The sequence below is a fragment of the Syngnathus floridae genome, chromosome 21, assembly GCF_059516105.1.
Source record: "Syngnathus floridae isolate MCC-2025c chromosome 21, RoL_Sflo_1.0, whole genome shotgun sequence".
Lineage (NCBI taxonomy): Eukaryota > Metazoa > Chordata > Actinopteri > Syngnathiformes > Syngnathidae > Syngnathus > Syngnathus floridae.
This window is the reverse complement of record NC_142433.1, coordinates 2,842,252-2,854,878: the sequence shown is the minus strand read 5'-3', so window position 1 is coordinate 2,854,878 and position 12,627 is coordinate 2,842,252. Positions and strand designations below refer to the sequence as shown.

Here is a 12,627-nt window from a genome sequence, read left to right as displayed (position 1 = left end):
TTTTCTCGCCTTTATTTCCATTCCTTTTTTACGTGACACTCATAGTTAATGAAAACAGACCTTACGACTCCATTAGCAGGTAAGATTGTGCGGGATTCAATTAATTTTACGGAAGAAGTAAACAAAACAAACTTGGAGGCGAACGGAATGCAAATCATTGTAAAAGCATCTCCGCAAGGTAGCCATTTGCCTTATCTGAATTTGGGGAGAGGCGTTTATTTGGCTTGGTGGTTCATTGAGTCACACACCCAAATGCAACCATGTTGTGACAATATATATTGCGAGTAGCTTCTCATATAAGGCAATGCCTGCTTGTCACATACAGTAGACACACACACACACACACACACATGGATGTATTGTCACACGTCCTCTGCACCCAATAATTGGATGGTCGCCTTTCAGAGCGCATCATCCTCGAGATCAGTGTCGCTTCTAGTAAATGGCCCAACAAGCCAGAAGTTGTTTGACAGCGGTTGTGGATCATAATTAAGCTCCACGGTACAACTGCATTTGTCAAAATATCCAAGTATTGACATTTTTTCAAGCGGTTGGAGTGGAGTCCGCAAAGCGTCCTCAGGTTCACTTGCAGGTCGTGTTACTTGCCGGTGATAAGGAGACGGTTTATTCCTTGGAGCCACTTCAAAGTTCCCTGGATTTACGCTGGTGACTCATGACGGCTCCCGCGAGGACAACACCTTGTCATGCATAAATGCACATTGTTCTTTCAAAAATGTTCCACTCTCACTCCTTACACCTGTTTTAGTCACCCGGGACTGCTGAGAGGATCAGCGTCCGGGTTAGCCATCCATATGTCTTTCCAAGCCATGATCTGATTCCGTTAATATTCATCTGGATTATCACTATGAAATTTGCATCATATCTCACATTACGCCTGTGTGAATTTGTACGTGTGCGCAGACATTCAAGGTTATTATCTTTATCGTGATCGCTTGATTTGAATAATTAGGGATCTTTTAGAGTTGGAATGAGCGAAGACGCCAATTTAAGAATGAGACAGCTCTTAATTAATTGTTATGCTTATCGGTCTTGATCTCCCGCAACCCCTTGTCCTGATTAGATAATAACAATAATTGCATGGATGTCTCTGACACTGAATACTCAATTCATTTCTGAACATTAGTATTTATTATTTTTCGACAGAGGTTTGTTTGTTTTTGACATATTGTGCTCAACATAAATCAGCACAATATTTTCTGCGGTGTATTTTCGTATTACAACGACTGTACAAATTAATTTTTGCAATGCCGCAATAATGAGTGAACAACAATTTAGCAAAACTAAGTTTGTGCTTAAATTCACTAAGGTGATTCTAAACCTCATCAAAATTCAGGATTATTTGTTTGTTTGAGAAATGACTAAAACACTTACTTTTCAGAGGCGGTATATTTATTTATGTTGAGTCACACAAAGTAAGTGGGATGGATCTGAATAAATTGGGAATATTCATGTTTTAGGAAAAAACGTAACGGAAAGCAGAGAAATGAAGTACGGCAATTTCAGCAGCTGTTTCGTATAAATCAAGTCGAGTTTGGCTTCTTCTCCTTAAGTTATACTCCATAAACTACCTTCACTTCAATCTGTGTTTTGAAATGACTGAATCATGTACTTTTGCATTTTTTTAGGTCATATATATGCTGCAACTGAGAAAAAAAAACATTTATATTTGCCAACAACCACCAAGACTGTTCTTGAGTCATAAATTACACAGGATTAAGTCAAAAAATTTATCATGAATCTTTCAGTTATGGGAACATTTTATTGAATGTAAGATTTTATGGGCAGAAGTAAAGCGCAGCACATGATTTGCGTTTGTCTATAAAATGGTTTAACCCTTGAAAAGGGTGCACATTAAAATGTAACATTTCAACCTGGCCATTTTTAATTCATCCTACCATTGTGATCATCACAACGCCCTGGAGTGTGCTTTGTGAGACCACGATATGGAACACAACTGATAGCGGCGGCGCTCACAGTCTGTTTTTATTAGTTGCGCGATTGCCATCGATCTGCCGGTGGCTCTGTCAGAGAAGCAACGTGCAAAGGTTCTCCACCGGCCGTAATGCTTCACGTAGATGTGTTACATTGAGACAAAAAAAAAAAAAATCCTCCAATGTTCTTTTTTTCTTTAATGCTCCATCCCTCTTCTGCCATTGTTTTCTGTGTGGTCTTCCTCCCCTGTGAGTTTTTTTTGTCTTCCCTGTTTCGCTTCTGGCCTTTTTTTTCCAATGATCAAAATTCACTCTCGTAGACGTTTATAATTGGAATACAGATGTTTTTTTTGCCACTGACAAAATCTTCATTCGGGTTTCAATGACGAATAGATCCCGGTAGTTGGCGGCGCGGTATCCCGAGTTTGGATTTGAGATCAGCAATCTCAACGGTTTACGGTTCTGTAAAGACATCAGGGTCAGACTATCACCCCATTGAGTTCTCAGCTAGTCTGGGTAATTTCAATGCATGTTATTAGGAAGCCGGTGAAATATTTCCCTTTTTCCATCCATGCACTGTAATGCTATTCATGACTTTTTTGCAGAATGTATCCAAAGCGGGATTCTGTTTGGTCAGCTTTTTTTTTTTTCCCGTAATGCTTTGACCTCGTGTTTGCTCGTGAGTCTTCGGTTTGCAAAGTTAACATTGTTATCAGGAGTCAAGTAAGAGCATGATGTTTCTCAGCACAGGTTCAGTGAATAACTCAAAGCATACAAAGCCCGGGAAATGTTTGCTTTTGTCAGCATGCTGATTCCTGCATCCATCTCTGTTTCTTGCAGGAGGCAGGCGGTGAAAATACCACTCTGCACGCTTCCACAGAGGACAGGAAGGAGAAGGTACCGAGCCCCCACCTAAGCCAAATGGTGGTCCTCACCAACAGCGGCACGCTTTATGGACTGGCACAGAGAGTGGTCGCCACCGAGTCCCTGTAAGTATCTTCTGGAAATATTCAAGCAATATTATTGATTGATCATCTATGTGTTGATAGTGGGATCCTAAAAGCTGAGCATTTCTCGTCTTCTTTCCCAGTGTGTTTTTGGCTGAGCAGTTTGAGTCGCTTCAATCCCATTTGGACACGATGATGCCCGCTGCCAAGAAGCCTTTTTTGCAGCAGTTCTATTCCCAGGTAGAACGCCTCAAACACCTGCACCTTTTTGTCTAATGACTAGAAATGTTATTTGTCACTGTCAGCAATTGATGAGGCGATCCAAATCTCTAATGCAGCAACAGTGGGACCTACCAAACCTTCAGTCGTAATCAAATGTGACATATTTGATATTTAAATGTCTAAGCAGCTTATTGTTACATGAGGTAATATTTTTTTCTAATGTCTTTTGCTCTTTAGAGTTTCACTTTTTGTAATCTCGCGCATCTTGAAAATTATAGGTCCATTTTCACAGACCTTAATCATGAGGCAGATGGAAGATGTTCTTTGTGAAGCATTCTCAAGCCACTCACTTCTTTTTCCACCTTTTACTTCACAAGAAAGCAATTTGAGCAACAGCAAAGTCACTCGTCATTTTGTGCATTCTGTAAAAGAAATCATCTGTCACTCAAAAATCAGCCTGCTGCTCTTTTCCTGGCACGTCCTTTTGCAGGAACTTGACATTTGAGATGTTTAAATTTTGATCGAACGCCGTCTTATGACAATATTGTTGCGTGCATACAGTTCATTTGCATGCATGAAGAAATGGCTCCATATTGCTCGTGTTCCATATTTTATTTGGTAGCTCAGTGCCATCAGACATCATCAAATAGTAGTTAGAGGACTAGCATTCGCCGTGTCGTAATTTCAATGCTGCTAAAAGTGAAGTATGAGCCCGTACACGTTGACAATTTTGTGTTCCTTCTTTCAGACCGTGTCTACAGCCAGTGAACTGCGGAAGCCCATTTACTGGATCGTGGCAGCCAAGGCCATTGACTACGAACAAATGTTGCTCCTGATGTCTGGCGTTAAATGGGACATTAAAGAGATCATGTCCCAGCATAACATGTACGTGGATGTGCTCTTAAAGGTAAGGTGAAATGTGCATTTTTTAAATCCCATTTGCTGTGAACCATTTGGAAGATGTGCAACCTCTAAAGTTTGAGATATTTTTGCCTGACACTGAAGCAAAAGTAACCCACTAAATACTAGCCCATCATGCATTTAGCATTGAAAGGGGTTGGGGGGGGGGAGTTAAACTGAGAGTTCAGCAAAGGTTAGCAATGTGCACAGCACCCACATCCCTGTGGTAAATCGCACCTCCGCCTAAACGTCCACAGATTATGTATTTATGAACGGAGTCATACATAATAAAACATTCCACTCCGAGGGGGAAACTATTTTGTCCTGAAAAAGAACTTCAACTCACCTCTTGAATTCCTCCACGCCTCACAGATCTCAACGCTAACTCGTTTAGTTCACGAGCTAAATTGCAATCCCCCCGAGTCACTGGCCGGGATTAAATCCTTTACGGTGTCGAAATGGTCCACTTGATATTACAACTAGCATGTACTTGCTAGCTCTCCCCATCGGGTGCTAATAAGCCACTCGAACATCTTGTCCGATACACATAATGCATGCATTGTGCCGTGCGCATTGATTGAAACGCGCGTGCCACCACTTTTTTTTTTTTTTTTTTTTTTTAGTTACGCTGCACGCAGGGAGATATTTTATTCATGAATTCAGGTTTATCACCCGCATTCAACAATGACATTGATTTGCATATAAAGTGGCATGGAGATGATGTCGCCTCCAAATGACTTCATTGACAAAATGCCGAAATAAGAACCTACGGTGAGGCTATTTAAGAGTGGATAACAGTTCATTCCAAGACGCCACGTTAAATACAGTTGTGTGTGCCAGCGAGCAAGTTTCCGATTTTCTATTGTTTGTGTCCTGCTGTAGTGATCAGTCTTGGCTTTGTAGACTTGGCTTGTATGGGGACTTTAAAAAAAAAAAAAAAAGAAGACTCTTTAAGTGTAAATGTGAACCTAATTGTCATCACTGTGATTGACTTGTGACCAGCAATTTGAATTGAAGAGTCCAGCTACCACCATTCAACTGTGGTGGATCGACCTGAATGACCGTGAATCTGAATAGACATGCTTTCATCTTGTATTATATCGTCTTCAAAAGAAGAAAATTGTGCCTGCCAGATATATGTAGGAATATACGGTATACATAAATGGATGAGGGCGTGCACATGATGAGCGCACAGCAGGGCTGCTTCCAGGCAAGTGGAAAAGCCGCCGTCCATACCGCGTACTGCGCACCCTGGTGTGCACCCAACTACATTTCCATGAAACTGGTTTCCTTGGTAAAGTAAGGTTGAAGGGTAAATTTTCCAGCTGTATTATATGTGTGTTAAAATAATGCCAATATGTTGCCGTAGGATTGCGGCAAAGCACTGCGTTTGTCTAAACCAAGCTCCTCAACTCACTCCAACAAGAGGACATAAGCACTACGTTTGTCTAAATGTTCTGTTCCAGTATGACAAAAAGGCTTCCACAAAACCTATTGACATGATTTTGGTGTCTTTTTTTTCTTATACAAAAGGAGTTTGAGATGTTCAACACGCGGCTGGACGACATCTCCAGGCACGTGCGCATCCCGCTGCCTGTGTCCAATGTCTTGTGGGAGCACTGCATCCGCTTGGCCAACAGGACTCTGGTAGAGGGGTAAGACCATTTGGACCCATGTGTAGCAGCGCTTTAGATCTTCCTAAACATCTCTCTTTTATTCCATTTATATCACTTCATCTATGACCCTGCGTTTGCTTTTTTTTTTTTATCCAGAGAGTGTTCCACGTATATGAAAAGACAGCATTCACATATTTTGACATCCACATCACATCAATCCAAGAATCCGCCGCGCGCACACAATCTACGTCCAGCCCGCACACGAGAATCACTTTGCAGGGTTCCTTTGGGATGGCCCTTTCACAAAACAATTCTACATTCATCCCGTCTGCCTCGCTTTGCTCTGCTGCCGTCTCCTCCAGACTCATTCGGGAATTGCATGACAGCGGCCACTTGCGCTAACTGTAAAATGCTCTTGACACATCCCTTTGCAGTGCATTTCATCACTTTTTTTTTCGCTTGTAAGCACCAGATATGGCTTTTGATAGGTGACAGGAAGGGTATGTGTGTGCGTTTTTTTTTTTTTTTTTTTTAAACACTCGCTGCGTCCTTGTATTCGAGTGGACGTGTGGAGTGGTTTGTTATATCCGAGGTGCGATCGCTCTCATGGTTTCTGAGTCCAAACCAGATGCGAGGCTGCAGTCAACCTGATTCTATTTCGATTGTATGGTGTCAGGTGCTTTCAAAAGCTAAGGTAAAAATAAAATATCCGCGTTATATGATGCATACTAGGAAAGGGGAACTTTATGCACTTTTCCTGACATTATGCAAATGAAATTTAAATTTCAATGTCTCTGCCTGCAACTCCCGTTTTTCTCCTACGCTCGCGTTGGTGGCCCCTAACATCCTCACAATGAAAAAAGCTGCAATTTTTTTTCCCCCTGTAACTATTTCAAACAGGTAAGCAACCATTTTGCTCAATTTCCCCTCCAGCTGATCAAAGCTTTTTCTTGAAAGGCATTAAAGGGCATATGCTGATCAAAGAGAACAACGCTCAGTGATATTTGCGGCAAGTCATCCTGAGGTTTTTTTTTTTTGTTATCTTGAGAAGATAAGGTAAGATGCCAGGCCATGGTTCATCATGAAGTCATAACAGCCTCGTCCTATCACTGCCTGACAGCAAATTGTTTATCCACACAGCAAAAGGTTCAACATACTAATTACTTCTAATAAAAGATCGTTTCATGATAACGTGTAATTCAATGTAAATTTGCATCATGAATAGCTCGGATAGGCTGTCAAGAAGAGGCGTGTTAAGTTTAAATTTACATTTACATTAAAAGTACCAAGTGGAATTGTTCTGCAGTCAAGCGCAGCCAATCCAAATTTGGCCAACGTCACTTTTCTGATGAGATTCAGCAGCGAGTTCCGAGCACCATTTGGCCTGTGGCGACTCCGTGGCACAAGGGGGTCTGTGATTTGCCCGCTTGAAAATGAAAGCCGCGCCGTGCCATCTGGCAACGGCAGCGCCGCGAAATGCGACTGGCAACTCGGAGCGGGGCCTTCCCACGTTTAGTGGGGCACGAGTCAAATAATGAGACATTCTCCAGCCGCCAGACACAACAACATGTCAATTTCCCATTTCCTGCTCCTTTTGTAGTTATGCTAATGTGAAGAAGTGCAGCAACGAAGGTCGAGCCCTGATGCAGCTGGACTTCCAACAGTTCTTGATGAAGTTGGAGAAGCTGACTGACCTCAGGCCCATTCCCGATAAGGAGTTTGTCGAGACCTACATCAAGGCGTACTACCTGACGGAAAATGATATGGAGCAGTTTATCAAGAACCACAGGGTAAGGGCAACTCTGGTCATGCTTGTGTACCAACAACTGTGTCCCACTTTCTTCATAATACCCTGAGGGCAATAATGCTCTAATAAAATGGAATCAGAAATATATTTTCATTTATTATTTATGAGTTTTGCTTGTTTGTCGAACTAATTCTTTTGCCTAAAAATGCATGCTTTTTTTTTTTCTTCATTTTTTTTCAGGAGTACTCCATGAAGCAGCTAGCAAACCTGGTGAATGTTTGTCTGGGCTCCCACATAAACAAGAAAGCCCGCCAGAAACTTCTGGCTGCCATTGATGACATCGACAGACCCAAGAGATAGATTGCATAAATGTACCAGGCAGCGTGATGAGATGTAAAAAACAGTTGAACATGTGAATCCTCTGACATTAACCAAGTGCTTTGTACGATGGATGTAGTAAAACTTGCTGTATATTTCATGTCTGTACCGCAATGCTCTTTAACCTCATTGTTTTGTTTTAGTCAGAACTTCCCTGCAGTTTTTGTCTTTTTTCCAGTTACCCATAAGGAAAGCTGGAATTCATCGGGTAATAAATTAGGTGAGAACTGTGTATCCATTCCAAAATCACATGCTGGTTCACATTTATTTTTTTTTTTAGATGATGATTTATTTGTTGTTCGAGCACTCCAGTGAATGATAACTAGAAATTTGCACTTGAATGACTCCTGCTTGCCTTCTTGTTTGTTTTGTTTTGTTGAAGAGTCTTTAATATAATTATGATTAACAGTGAGATTATATATATATAGACACCTAAAATTGATTGCACTCATTATGTGGAAATGATGTGATTTTACCTTCCAGGCACCTTGTTAGGAATTTACAAAGGAATACTGCAAACGGAAGAAAAAAGAATCAATGTCTGTATGTATTCCTGATCGTGCATCATCTTCAGAGTAGAAAAGTGCAAAATGTGAATGTTTTCAACAAGGTGTGTATTTATTTCCAGCTTTTTGTCTTCTTTTGGTGTTTTATCTAACAAGCAGTCTTACCATCATAGTGTAATCCATCAATTGAAACAAATGCAAATAGTACTTAAACAGTTTGTCAGAGCCGGCCGGAATTATGGTTGAACCAGGATAATTCTACCTTAATAAACAGATTAGTAATACACACACGCTGCGCTGAATTGTTTGCTTATATTCGTTGAATAATGAGAGTTCATTCATGGTTAACCTTTGGTGTGTATGGCAGCAAAACAGTGGATAGCTTTTTGTAATGCCGTGCTCCATTCTAATCATGCGCCTCCTCAAACAGGAGCTGGATGCTGTCAGCCAAATTAATGGAGCTTCCTGTGCGGTTACCGCCCCTCAGGCTTGCTGTTTGTTTGTCGCCTGCTGCTCACGTTCAAGTCAGAAATACGCAGTGAGAGAGATGTGTTTTTCTTCTGTAATTAAGTCATTAGCAAACGTTGAGCGGCGGCTTCCTTTTGACTATGTGCATCATACGGATAACTTTCTTTCTTCCACTAGTTGCTCTCCTCCCACACTATTTTCCAGTTGTTTGCACTGTCAAAGCTCTTACCAAGCTGAAAATGGCAAGAAGCACGCAGAGAATTTCCACAGGTCATCACATCCATTATGACGAAGAAGGCCTTGCATGATTCATGGTGCGTATCTCGAGAGGCGCGCCGCGTTGTCGCCTGTGACCCTCATACTTTCAATCTATACTCAAGTAAATATATATATTGCGCTACTTGCTTCACTTCACCCACTCTCTGTCTCAGCTCGGAGTTCAGGCCAGGAGAATAGAAAGGATGACTTTTGTAGCGTCTTCGCAACAATAACTGGAAATGAAGCCCACTGTATGACTTTTTATCTGGGAGTTGATTTATTTACACAGTTCCGGTTAATTAAATAAACACTATTATTTAGTTGCATTTAAATACGTTAATGGCAGTAATTCGCTATCTTGTTGAGTGACATTAGAGATGAAGACGGCTAATTGGATGTGCTGCTTCAACTGTGAAAACAGCAGATCGTTGTTCCAGCGAGCAGCCGCCGCTAATTTGCTGCCTGACTAGCTGAGCTCGGGCGGAACAAACGTTGTGTGCGCTCGATGACACGAGCGGAGCGGCGAAAACGCTTGAACGCGAGCGGCGCACTCGACGCTGACAACACGAGTAAACACTTGAGGATAAAAATTCTCCGTTTGAACTTGAGGCAAAGGAGAGAAACCTCAGAGTAAGCGAGAAGTTGTTTGCATCGTGAGCGGATGGCAATGTAATGAAAGCAATACATCATCATATACGCAACACTAAGGTCATGTACCAAATCTCATCATGTGTTGAAAATGTGCTTCACAGGCAGCATTACCATATAGAGCAATATCTCATGCTCCAATTTGTGCAGAGCTCTCTCATGGTGCTCTTATTGTGCATATGTTGACATGATGACAAAGGCCGGGCAGCTCGATGCTTCATTCCCAATAAAAGCCAAAGTTGTGGCCCGCTGAAAGAATCCTGAAAGTAGGTGTCAGCATCAATTGAAGGTTTAACACAACCTGAGCGCACTTGGCGCCGTGACAACTTGTCTTTAATTGACAATTACCATCAGCATCTTGGCTTCTCTCCATTAGAGACCAAAGACGTGTGGGCATATGGCGATTACAAATGCATTTTATATCTGTGAAGGAGAAACAACACTGTGAGCGTCCTACCAAACAAGCAGCACAATCATTCTGTAAATTGAAAAGACAGAAAGTAAAGATGGTTTTACACGCCTAAAATTTAATGGGATATTGTAAAAGAGTCAAATGTATTTTATTTCTTTAAAATAGCACTATGTAATATATTTTTGTACTGATTTACCTTTTTGCACTTCTTACCTAAGTTTTCCCCAATTTATAAAATGTTTTTATTCTTTGCTGGTGACAGCCTTTGGTACAGCTCAATGGAAAAGTTCAGCTCGAAACAACACAGGTCACTGTTAAAAACAACAACTTCTGCTCCAGGCTTATTAGTTTGCTCTGCTTCCTTATTAGACAGTATGCACACTGAAAAAAATTCAGCTTAAATAAAGAGAATTTCATGGAAAAAAAAACCATCTGACTTTGTCAAAGCTGTGCTGTTTATAGCATTAGGGAGGAATAAAAAAAATTCCATTCACAATTTCATCTAAAATACGCTGTTTTGCCCAATGTGGCTCATTGCCATACTCAATCAAATAGCCCCTTTTGTAGCATGTTCATTCTTTTTTTTTTAATTTAATTTTAAATTGGTCTCAATCATGTATAGTTGCGTATTTTTCTTGTTATTCAGAGGGCTGCCTCTCCTCAGTCTCAACTTGTTCACGATGAGGCCTTTCACCTGTTAAGTTTGCAAACAGCACAAAAAAAGGTAAGTAAGCATTATTTGTCATATTTCATGTACATTAAAAAAAAACACACACCCATGTTTTTGTATTTTTTAATTGAAGTTGTGAGTTAAAGGGCAATCAAGGCGCAAACAGTGGTTGCTTCATGGAAAAACTCCACCAACAAGCAAATGCTCCGGGGCTCAGATAATTAGCATTTTGCATTACAAATCTCATTAGAATGTAACAAGGGAACACAAGCTGAAAGAAAAATGTGATTGAGGAGGTTATTTCCTTGATGAAGTACAAATAAAGCCTAGATAGGAGAATGTAAGAATCATTACATTAATGTATGGGATTTTTTTTGGGGTCATTTTTTGTTTTGTGGATTTTCCTTATTGAGACGGAATTTGCTTTCATGAGTTCCGATTTTTTGTTCTGCCACAGTGCTCCCTCCTCTTTAGACCGTTGGAAAAATGTCCTGTTTAACAAAAGCCTCTTTTTCTTCATTTCTGTCACATCCACTTTGGGACACTAAGAATGCCCCGGGTGTGTCATTCCTATGCTTCACTGCAGAGTAAGATGAATACGGCAGATCCACAATCAGCTTCGGGCCGTCATAATCTCCATAATATCAAGCTTGAGATAATGATCATACAGAGCGAATTGTCTCCCAATAATATATCCAAGGGGCTTGGACACACAATGCTCATTTATTATGGTTATTTATGAGCATTGCCATGCAATCCTGAAGGAGGAGTTTATTTCATAAAGTAATCTCCGCCCTGATCTGCAAACTTGTGAGATCAAATTCAAACAAAAGATCTAATGAAAATATCATTGCGTGCTTTGTGGATTTGGGTTCTTGATAATAAGAAACAAATTCAGGTAGCATCAGCGAGCGAGCTGATGATTCATCCATGGAAACAGTGAGTGCACTTGTTTGAGACCAATGCAGTACACTATTTGAATGTACTCAGCCACTATTGTTAAGTTCACACTCAGTCGGCCTATCGCTTGTGAGCAGATGGCGGCTTTGCTGCAGATTAAACTGTAGAAAGATTTTGATGGTTTGATTTTTTCTTTTCTCCTCTCCTCTTTCTTTCTTTGAAGCCCAGCAGGGGAGCCCATCTCGCACATTATGCAAACTGTCCTCGGTTTATCCATAATTACACCACAATCAAATTGTTTTGTTTAAAAAAAAATTACTTTAGTTATGGGGGGTATCTTATTTGGGGCTTTTTTGTGTTATAATGTCCTTAAACTTGGTTATGAAGCTATTATGTATCTATTTGAAACCCATTAAACGCTCTTCCCTCATTTCGATTCTTGGCCATCCAGTGTCTAATTAGAGCTGTGGTATATTGGAAAAGGTCATTTAGCTTGTTGGAGCAAATTATGTAGACAGAAGCTGATTTTTGTTTGCAAATATGAACTTGTTTCTTTTCTTTTTGCTGTGATTGCAGCTAATTAGAGCTTTCTCATACTGTGTATGAGAAATATTTATGTATCAAATATTTCCCTTTATCAGACACAATGGATGAGGCAAACATACCGAACACCTGCTTGATATTTTTTCCCTTTCGTAGTTCTTGTTTTACCCACTCAAGCTGACTTTTATTGCCCTTTTTCTGCCAGTTGCTGCCACACAGAAGCCATCAGGAGACTCCATCAAATGCCAGGCAAAGCCCAGCGCTGACATTTCCCAAGTCCACCTCGCAACGTTGTTATTCCAAGCTGTGACTTTCTGCAGAATGCGATTCCACACTCATCCATCTTGAGCAGAAAAACATGATGACGGGGTATGTGCATGCAATTATGGAAATTTCCTCTTTGTTGTGTTCTCATTGTAGCTGAAGTCCCCCATCTACTAAGCCCTCATAAGCAAAACAC

General features: G+C 40.8%; 1 protein-coding gene across 4 annotated transcripts in view; it reads left to right on the top strand.

Annotated features, from left to right (window-relative positions):
• Positions 1-12,627, top strand: part of vps50 (VPS50 EARP/GARPII complex subunit) — a 73,372-nt gene that overhangs the window by 30,343 nt on the left and 30,402 nt on the right. The window contains exons 24-33 of one of the 4 annotated variants that reach the window (XR_015854807.1): positions 2,793-2,941; positions 3,043-3,139; positions 3,870-4,028; positions 5,555-5,676; positions 7,238-7,427; positions 7,625-7,982; positions 8,246-8,372; positions 8,699-9,050; positions 10,701-10,778; positions 12,373-12,536. Coding sequence is in view for 2 of the 4 variants with exons in the window: in XM_088364546.1 (XP_088220672.1) it covers positions 2,793-2,941; positions 3,043-3,139; positions 3,870-4,028; positions 5,555-5,676; positions 7,238-7,427; positions 7,625-7,744 (837 nt within the window). In the remaining 2 variants the exon portion in view is untranslated. Of the gene's footprint in view, positions 1-2,792; positions 2,942-3,042; positions 3,140-3,869; positions 4,029-5,554; positions 5,677-7,237; positions 7,428-7,624; positions 8,555-8,698; positions 9,051-10,700; positions 10,779-12,372; positions 12,537-12,627 lie in introns of those variants that run through there. The other 3 variants (XR_015854808.1, XM_088364546.1, XM_088364547.1) reach the window with 3 other exon arrangements.